Raw genomic sequence first — 10,508 nt, forward strand, 5'->3', positions numbered from 1 at the left:
TGCGGCGTAAATAATGACGGCCACTTTTTATTGTGTCGCCTCCACGCTCCTGTCCAACTTCTGTACGATTTGCCTACCATTTTTCATAAGACAATATCGGACAGCGAAACTTACGCAAATGTGACGAAATTTTTCATTGATAAACACGACGAGAAAAAAAATAAAAAATAAATAAATAAATAAAACCCTCGGTTTGCTCATATGTCGCCCGAAACCGTAAAAGCTCGGGCAGCTTTACACACATTTTGGCGCGTCAGCTTCGTAAGTGTGCCGATTGGGTTCGTATGGACAATCGGGTCTGCACGTCCTTATAAAAGAAGTCGGCGCCCCTAGTCGGTCACGCAGTGTTCAACAAGTAGTAGGAGCAACAGTTGCCAGTCGACCATCCGCTGAATACGGATTCAGAACTGCATCGGAAAGTGAGTTCTTTCGCCTTCAGTTCAAAAAATAAAATAAAATTAAATAAATAAATGCAAAAATTAAAATAACTAATAATTAACTAAAAATGGTTCAAAAGGACTTTTTTTATGTTGAATTGAACAGTTAATAGACGCGGAAATCTTACAAATGCCGTCGCCATCATCAGAGACAATGCGTGCTTAGATAGTTCATTATATATATCTAATAGTGTTTTGGTGTGTGTGCAAATGCTGGCTGGACCTTAAGCAGCTATTAATAGAGAATAACTTCTCTAGCTGTGTAATTATATTTAAAAAAATCCAAATTCCTGAAAAGCACATTGATTCACATACTAAATTTAATTGTGTAACATTAATAACATTAATTGGCTTTAAAAAAAGTTTTGAAAATTAACATTTATGGATTTTTTAGTAAAATATATAATATAATTAAGCATATTTCGGAAATTAGTTTATTTTTCATAAATAAAAATGTTTAAGAAGTGGAAAACTTTAAAGACTAAAAGCACTTAATTTAATAACGAAATCGTGATTAATAAATCATAGACTGATCAATTTTTTTTTTAACAAATTACTTTTTCGTAAAAGAGGTAGACAAAAGTGAAAACTAACTTTACTTCCTGCCAAAAATAAGCATAAATCTAGCAAATATATGCAAATCAATCATCCATAGAAAGGAAAATGGAATTGTAAATTGGAAAACAAAGCAAAAGTTAAACTCAAGCAAAAAAAAAACCATATGTTTTATAAAATATGCAAGCCGCAAGTTAAACGAGAATCAATCAATGTTTTCATGCTTAATATGCATATATATAATATACATATATTGTAGCTAATTTGCAAAATATATACATGTATCAATTTACAATTTGTCTATCATCTAAGTTGAGGGTGAATTAATTTAATATCCAGGAAAGTTTAAAAAGAATCTTTAAGGGTGTTAGACTTAACGTTACAAATTTAATGTAGAGTTACATATGTGTGCAGCTTAGTTGAAATTTCTTAAATACATTTCCAAATATCTTGACAGACTGCTGGCCAGCTGCTGTCCCACCATAAATACCACGCAAGCAAACTCTTTGTGCAATGTAACAAAAAAAAAATACCTATTGTCAAATGCTTTTGTTACAACCTGTGAAAGTCAGCAGAAGAAACGGAAGAAAGAGTGGGGAATACTGTAGAAAAATCTCAGGGACAATCAATGCAATACGCCGGCTATTCAACTAAAAGTCAGGAAAGGAAAATATTCCGAATGTCGAAGATTTAATACCCTTCTTCTTAGCTCAGGTATAAATGCACTATATTATTGCCGTCGGCTCTAAATCAAATGTATTCGAGCATTTATTTAAAGCCGAAAAAGTAGGGCAAATGTTCATCAAAATTAAGCTAAAATCACTGCTGTCGAAAAATATGAAAAAATATTCAATTATAAAAACATAAGAAGACGAAGAGTACACAAAATAAAAGAAGTGTGTGTTTGTGTGTGTATGTGTTATGGGTGTGGATGCCAGGTTGTATCCTTGTAGCTGTAGGTGTATATGTTATTCCACATGGTCATCGAACAGGGATCAAATTTCATGCCGCAAGCATAGACATTCACATCGACCCACACACTCATGCATGATCGGTGTCTGAGTGCTTTTTTGTTTGTGAAAACTGAAAGCAGCGCTACATATCAAATTATTGAGTCCTTGTGTCAAGTACTTGCCAAGTAGACTGCCAAAAGGGAAAACATATTTGGCTTATTTGGTTTATCAATATGGCAGGAGTGAATTTATCAGAGCAAAACAACATTTGATACGAACACTTAAGGTGCTACGCGACCTTTTCAAGCTTAAGGCCAATAATACAGCATTTGACCTATAAGCTAATTATATATAAATAGAGCCTACATATAAAGTAATCATAGCCTTTTGCAACTATTCTTTTTGAATAGCTGATATGCTTCAGTCAAATATTATTATGAAATAACTCAATAGCTTTATTACAATTTTAGTCTTCATATGACTTTCATTAGTATTCTTTCTCAAGACTTGCTCTGCTTCACTTTAATGCTAAATGTATTTTCTGGAATTTATTCGCATACACAAAAAAATGATATATGCTTATAACATTTTAAAAATCACTCAATCGCTGCACTTTCCCTTACAATAATAATGAACCTTTATGTTAAAAGGCTTCCTTTTCCCATGCTCGTAAATATATGAATAGACCAACAGCCAAAAGCTTTCATATAAACTGATTATAGCCTTACGCCATGATTCTTTCTCTTTTCTGGAATTTATTCGCATACACAAAAATATGATACATACTTATAGAATTTTAAAAATCACTCAATAGCTGCACTTACCTTCAGGATCTTAAATAACAATGAACGTTGATGCTAAAGGGCTTCTTATTTCCATGCCTTTAAATCTATCAACAGTCCCAAATTGCTTTGATTTGCCGTTTGAGAAATGGCAAAATGGCGACAGCTGCTCTTCAATCTCATAAGTGCCCAAGTTGTATAAAAATAAAGTATTGAACTTCTGAACTTTTGGCAATAGAAGAAACATAATTCGTTTGCCTAATTGGCTGACAGCAACATGTGCATTTAGTTTGGCCAAGAAAGAAAAAAAATATGCCCAAAAGAGAACCCCATTCAAATAGGGTGCGTTGCGCTAATTAAACAAGTTCAATTTTTTTCATTTAAGCAATTAACTGTCCGTTTATTGCGAAATAGGTGAGCTGGAAGACAAGGTGACAGGGACAAATGCGCTCAGCCAACACACTTCCCCATTCCGCACTTTTGTGGTACATTTTATTTTACCCTCGGGAACGCAGCTATCAACAAGCGCAGCAGGAAAAAAAAACAATAACAACAATTAGGCCAAGTTTTTTCCTTCATTCCTTATTTTTTTTTTGGGTCTCGTACGACTTTGTGTGTATCAACAAGTTAATTAAAACAGTTTAACAACGATTCGTGTTTGTCTTCTAGTTACAGTGCCTATTTAACCCTCCCTCCCTCTCTTAATGTCTGCAGAAACGTCAGCTGTATAATTGCACAAAAGTAACACAAAATATATTCCAAAAGCTGCCTTAAAAAAATGGAATAATTGATAATATTATAGTTCAATTTGTTATTTCATGAGTGTTTTCTTATATGTCTGTATATATTTTCTTATTACTTCTCCTATTTCATACTCCATACCCATAAAATGGCCAAATCAGGTTTTATCCAGTTGTGGTTCAATTTGCTTATTTCTGATCAACTGACAAGTTTAACTTGCAACCACGCAAAGTCAAAAAGCTAACTGTAAATTTGCCCATAATAAATATTGATATAAAAAAAAATTAATTATCATTATTAAATGCAATTATAAATTAACATCTGGTGCATACACAATACTTATTGTCTTTCGCCATTTTAGCTTTTAACAGAATTTATATGCAAATGCTAATTCCCAACGCCTTTCCTCGATGACAACAGAAATAAAATAAAGAAAATATATAATTTGAAATATTTTCTTCACATCCAGAGTTAGACAATAATTTGACAAAATTATTATGTCACATTTAGCCAAAGAAATTTTCCCTGCAGTCCAATCAAAGCGTGCAGCGAACAAAAAAATCTGCTTCAACGTTATTTTAGTTGTTTCGAGACAATTTTAATGAGTTGCCTTGTTGAAAATTTTCTTTTTGGCTTGGCAAATTTGTGGGGCGTGTTTTTTTGTGGTTCATTTGTTGTAGGCGCTGTCGTTGACTCATGGTTCGTTTGGTAATTCCTCAATTGGTTTCACTTCTATATTAAGAATATTAAAGCAAGTCTGTAAAGTTTGTTTGAATTTTCTTTAAGAAAGATTACAAAAAAATCTAAAATAAAATAAGAATTAAGAAGAATCAAGTAAAAAATCTGTAAATATAACATTTTCCAAAGAAGATGAAAATTTAACTAATTTAACTAAAATTGAAATGGTTTTTAGAAAATTCTTAAAATTTCGAAAAATAAGTACATTGGATTATATTTAAAAATACATTTAATGATAATAATAATAATATACCTTTGTCAAAATTCTAGATGTGAGTCAAGATAATTATAAAATTTTGATTGTCAGAATCGGTAAATTGCTTATGCAGAATAGACAAGGTCACAAAAAACAAATTATGTATTTTGATGTGGTGCTCGTTTATTGTTTGTTATTGTCTGCCTTGAGAAATTAAACCGAGCAAACCAGACCCCAAGTGCCAAAAGTTTGAAGCCATCTCATCTATATTGTTCACCAGTGAAAAGTTCTATCCGAACGGAAAGAATAAGCTGAATGAGATGTGGCCAGGCTAATGGGTGCCTTGACATGCACATCGTCGGGGAGGGGCGAGGCGGGGCGCGGAGAAGGTGGTGGCTTAAGATGATGCTAAAGTTGTGCGTAGCAAAGGAGTTAAGCCGTGCTAGTGCCACGCCCACACCTAATTAAATGAAACGATGCGAACGGCAGCCTTAAAATAAAAACAAGCTGTACTACATAAACAACAAGAATAACAGCAATATATCTTTTCAGAACGTCGCACATTAAATACCCTTGCCAAATGGACTGAATTTGTAGTTTGCCTTATTACAAAGTAGATCCAACTTTATGCCTCATAAAAAAAATATTTGTTTTTTGTTAATGCATTTTAATAACTAAAATATGTTTTTTAAATAGCTTTAAAATCTGAAACAGTTGTATACGATTGCTGATCAAGTAAATCTACTTTCTGATGATTGATTAATTAATTCACTGCGTTACATTATTCTTGTTAATATTAGAATACCCCCAAACCAATGATTTAAAACCAACCACAAAGCAAGCAGTGAAAGTTGTCCAAGAAAACACGCTTGTTGATTTAAAACGCCGTTGGGTGTGTGTGTGTGTGTGTGTGTGCGTGAGTGTGTTTGTGTATGAGTGTGTGAGTGTGTGTGTATGTGTGTGTGCGTGTGTGTGTGATTGTTGTTTGCTTAAGCTTGAAAAAGTGCGAACGCCCACACGCAGGAAAGGAGGTTTATCAAAGCGGCAGTGATGGTAATTACCCTCAAACAAATTTCCATTTTTGTGCTTTGCAGATAGAAAGCGACCCGACGCGAAAGGACGCCAAGGAGCTCGCTAATCCCGAGGACAACAGTCAAGTCACACACACATAAGAGCGAACATGAAGCCAGACATATTAACGCTATGCATGCTGGCCATGATGATCTTGGCCAGTACGCGTCACGCTATTGGCTTTTTGACATCCCAGACGTCAACGGGGGTTTCACCAAATGATGGCCATGGAATCGCTTCAGCTGCGGAAAAGCAACGTTTACGTGGAGTAGGAGGAGTGTTTGTAGGCGGTGTTGATGACGAAGGCACAGTGACTCAACTGCGAAGACACTTGGATGCGCAGCAACGTAACGTTTACGATCCTGGCGATGGTGAGTCCTCTGATTAAATGACAGCGGCACTGCCTTTTGTTCTTGCTTGGCCAAGGATTACCGCCTGACATTTGAGCTTTGAGCTGATGATGCGCTGTGTAGGCTTTGTTCTTGTTATCCCTTTGCCTGCCTGTGCACAAAGTGGCCTTACCACATGGGCAAAAAACGGGAGACTAAGCGAAATGAAGATTCATTTCATATTGAGGGCACTAACTTGCAAATTGCAAGAAATTCTTTCTTATTTTAAAATTGACTGGTTACCTTGTCAGAGCAAAATCAATTGGCATTCGATAGAGAACTACTATTTTCGTGAATATTTCACTTTAATGTTAATTCTGCACCCAAAATTGACACCTATTAATTATGCGAATTTAGTTAATTTTTTTTATAGACATTTTTTCATATTATTTTAATTAGATTGTTTGTGATTTTTAGTCAGGCAAAGACATCAGAAATTTATTCATTTATGAGAAGAATATATTTGCGTAATCTGCCTTTATGAATTCAACTTTTTGATGAAGTCTTCTAACCACGTTTGGATGCACACTCAACATGTCCCACTCTTCCTTCACCCTTTATGGTAGCCTGCTTTTAGGCGCCCACTCGCAGCAATTGATTTCAATGGTCGCTGGGCATTTCCGGCCACTGCACAATTTTTGAAGTGCGTTTATCTATGGCCACACTTCAGACACATACACACACACACACACACCCGTGTTCATACACACAAAGGCACAAAGCACTCAAAAAACGCTTACCGAAATTTAAACAATATTTGACGCATTTGATATTTTGATATTTTGTTAATACGACCATATAACCAGTGAGCACACACACACTCGCACACTCACACAGTCGCACACACACACTAATATGGATATGCATAAGGAGTTTGGTTATAAAATTAAAATTTCAATCAAATTTATTGCGGTTTATTGGTCATAAATATGTAATCAAATTAGGTTTTCAATTGATTTGAGTTTCATGTGACGCTTTTGTTTGCAGTCGGAATATTTTACTTTAGTTAATCGATCGATTTTTTAACATGGTTATTTCTAATGTAATATTATTGCTTCAAATCCTAGCATTATATATCTGTGCTCACTTATTATCCACAGTAGATGATCAATGCAATAATCGATTTTTGTTGTTATTTATTCTTATCACGTATTTTTTTCAAGTGGAATAAGTTAAAGATCAGTTAAGGATTTGCTTAAAGTAAAGCACAAATAAAATGCAATTGAAAATATTAAAAAAAAATAAAAATTTAGGCGCTGATCCGCTTTGGCTTAAAAAAAATCAGCTTTATTGCTGAAGGCGGTAGGGCGTGGCTCTTAAGTTATAGATGCTGGTGGGAAGCTGCCAAATGAGACAAAAGGCAAGTCTCATGATAAAAGAGGCAAACGTCAAACACAATGAATGACGAATTGAATTGAATGACTGACTGAGCAGCGCTCAACTGAGCTGAGTTGAGCTGAAATGACGGCTGTCTGAGCTGCTTGTTATGGTGGTTATCGCCGCCGGTCAATTTCCGGCACTTCAGAGAAAATACTTGTACAACAATATACTACATATTTAAATATGTATGAGCTTTGTTCAGTGGCACTGAGCAACAAGCAGCAACAAGCAGTGAGAACTGCGCTAAGATGTCAAACAAACAATTCAAACTTTCAAATGCCTGTTAGCGGAAACTTGACGCCCCTTTTGAGCTACCACAGAGGGAGAGTGGGCGGGGTGCGTTTGTGGCCGGATTAGCGTCAAAGTTGTGCAAATATTCAAACACAAAATACAAGTTGTTTGTTGTTGACAGATCTTCTGCATGCTCTGAATGCGGAGTTGGGCCAGGAGCTGGCCCTGTCGCGGGAGGAGCCAGACTATGCGAATGACGTCTACAATGGGCTCGAGGTGGCCAACAAGTTTGATATGCTCAAAAGGCTCGAGGATGATTTGCGCGCCGAGCAGGAATTAGTCGACAAGTCTGCTATGCTCATGAAAATGCTCGAGGTAAGTCGAGGGGAACACACCGAGAAAAACAGTATCAATCCACAGAGTCTAGTTATGGTTTCAATTATGTTATTTTAGGACCGAAATGCCGAAAGTAGAAACAAAAATATGACTTATACACTCAGAAAAAAATTGTACTGAATTTTAGAAAATCGCGCTGGAAACGGAATGTGTTTCTTGTTTTTAGGAATTAGTTCTAAATAAAGGCAATATATTTCTAAAAGAGCTTTTCATATCGACAATTCCAAAAATATGATTTTTTTTTTGAAATATTTTATATTCTTAGAAAATGTATTTCTAAAAAATTCAAATTCAAACAGTAGTTTTTAAAATTCAGAAACATTTAAACATTTCAGAAACATTTTACTGGTTCGGCATTTATATTAGAGTTTAGATATTGTTTGCCTTAGGCCGAGTATCTCAAATTATACGAATTTATCTATCTAAAATATTTGTACATGTGAAATATTAAAATATTAATTTTTATGAATTTAGAGTTGCTTGTAACATTTAAAAAATATCTTGAAAATTAGACATGTTTATTACAATTTTTAGAAAATATATCTTGAAACTAAGACAAGTAAAAAAATGTTCGCTAAATGTATCGCGAATTTCTAACATTTAATGCGTTTTTTTCTTAGTGTACTTATGTCGAAACATTTAAGAATGAATTTGAAATTTTAATCCTACAGGACCCATCGTTGGATACGCTGCCGCTTGTCTATGTGGAGGAGGAAGATCCGGCAGGCGCAGCTGCTGCTGAGGACTATCCGGACTTGGAGAGTGGCATACAAAGTCTGATACTTGGCCCAAATAAGTCAAAGCGGTCGCGTTACTATCGTCGCTATCCCTGGAAACGTCATAACCGAAACCGCGGGTAAGCATTTGTAGCCCTGACATCTCCCACACACACACCCACACACACCCACACACACACACGCACACTCGAGAGCACATTTGTATTCAGACACACAGCAACCCGTCCAAAAACTATAACAGTTTTGATTTGTAGTTGTAGTGTTAGTTGATAAACTTATTTCAGTTGGAAAATTCAACAACAAAAATACTTGTGGTATGTTCCTGAAATCGCAATCGCATCAATTTCGAATTTGACGAATATCTTATAGCACACAAAATGGGAATTCTTGTGAAACTGAAAGTATCATAAATCGGTTAAATGGAGTTTCTTATGGATGCCTAGCAATTTCAGGAACAAACCCAAAATCACTATACAAATACATATATGCGGTTTGTTTCTGAAATTGATTTCACTCGTTTTTAGATCTAACATTACTACTACGATAATATTCTAAAGATTCACTAGATTCGATTTCAGGAACAAACTCAATGTTGTATATTGAAAATTAAAACCAAAAAACTATACTAAACTGCATTTCCAAGAGTCTCTCTAGGCCGTACACAGAACCCTGAAAACCGATACCGAATACCGCTAGCGAATACGAATCTATCTATCCAATAATTAATGCTTCGCCCCATATATATAAATATATATTTGATAAGTGGGCGTGACTTGTGAATTCTAATTCTAATTGCAAAATATCACTGTTATCAGTTCTTACGTGAATTCTATCAACAGCAAATATGAACCGGAACTGCGCTACGCCTGCACACCCAGCAAGGAGGATATATTCAAGCTTCTGGTCAATCTGCACGAGAATCGAAAGGGCAATCACAGCAAGACGGTCAACTTTTGCAATCGCAAGCGACCCGCCAAGGCTGTTTTTACCAATATACGATTCCTGGGCTAGATCTGGATAGTTATTGCAAGCACACAGATATGGACAACACACACGCAAACACACACACACACTAACAATGACAAGGACATAAACGCACACACACACACATATGTATACCAAGCATCAATTGTAAATTGCTGACAAAAAGCCAAGCGAGAAGCGAGAAACTGGAAAATAACAAGCACTAACAATAAGCCTAACTTAACTAACTAAACTCATGCACTTATTTTAGATACTTCCCTTAAATCTACCACCCATCCACTCCCCCCATCCTTTTCCTCCCCCGCTGCCCCAGCATATCTTCGAGCACCGAGTTCTGCAGTAATTCGCATTTTCCTAACTAAGCTAGCCAATTTACCAGCAACTATTTGCCCAACTCCAGTGTTGGACAATTACAACAAATTTTATGTCTCTTAATGTGTTGTATATACATACTAATCGTATTGAAAAGTTTTAGTAGCTTATGCAATTATCAAGTTAATCCACATTCCAGTAGCTGTTTCAGACATGTCATATCATTAGAACGCGTCAATCGGTGTCGGTAGTTGAGTATTATAATGAATATATATTTCTAAAAATATATACATAATCTAACCTAGAAATTGGGCCAATGCGTTGCCTGAGTTGAGCCTAATTTTAAATGAATATGAAATATGTATGTATGGATTCAAAATTAATGTGTATATATGTACATGTATACTTAACAAATAATTCTTAATATTATGTGCTATCTGTGTATGAAGAATCAGGAGATATAATTGCCAATAAACATATGAAATATATAACTATATATTATGCTTGCGCGCAATGATATTTGTAATTATTCTATTTTATTCATGCTTTCACTGATTGGGTTTACTTTTTGAGTTATTTGGGTATGAATTACAACAAAATTGTGTA

General features: G+C 35.2%; 1 protein-coding gene across 2 annotated transcripts; it reads left to right on the forward strand.

Annotated features, from left to right (window-relative positions):
- Positions 1–339: 339 nt before the first annotated feature.
- Positions 340–10,398, forward strand: LOC6566829. Of its 2 annotated transcripts, none has more exons than XM_032739325.1 (5): positions 340–419; positions 5,497–5,844; positions 7,655–7,848; positions 8,541–8,725; positions 9,446–10,398. In XM_032739325.1, exons 2-5 carry the CDS (start codon positions 5,583–5,585, stop codon positions 9,615–9,617), a joined length of 813 nt encoding a protein of 270 aa, XP_032595216.1. In that variant the 5' UTR covers positions 340–419; positions 5,497–5,582; the 3' UTR covers positions 9,618–10,398. The 2 variants fall into 2 exon arrangements, with proteins under 2 accessions (XP_032595216.1, XP_001993184.1); XM_001993148.2 differs by having other exon boundaries at positions 9,422–10,394.
- Positions 10,399–10,508: the final 110 nt, after the last annotated feature.

This window comes from Drosophila grimshawi, unplaced genomic scaffold (assembly GCF_018153295.1).
Source record: "Drosophila grimshawi isolate 15287-2541.00 unplaced genomic scaffold, ASM1815329v1 contig_1377, whole genome shotgun sequence".
In the NCBI taxonomy this organism is placed as follows: domain Eukaryota; kingdom Metazoa; phylum Arthropoda; class Insecta; order Diptera; family Drosophilidae; genus Drosophila; species Drosophila grimshawi.

What these genes read in the sequence shown, in the direction of transcription:
- LOC6566829 (XM_001993148.2), top strand. Translation starts at nt 5,583, where the DNA reads ATGAAGCCAGACATATTAACGCTATGCATGCTGGCCATGATGATCTTG. An exon ending in CGTTTACGATCCTGGCGATG is followed by an intron (nt 5,845 to 7,654) that starts GTGAGTCCTCTG and finishes TGTTGTTGACAG; the next exon opens with ATCTTCTGCATGCTCTGAAT. An exon ending in TGCTCATGAAAATGCTCGAG is followed by an intron (nt 7,849 to 8,540) that starts GTAAGTCGAGGG and finishes TTAATCCTACAG; the next exon opens with GACCCATCGTTGGATACGCT.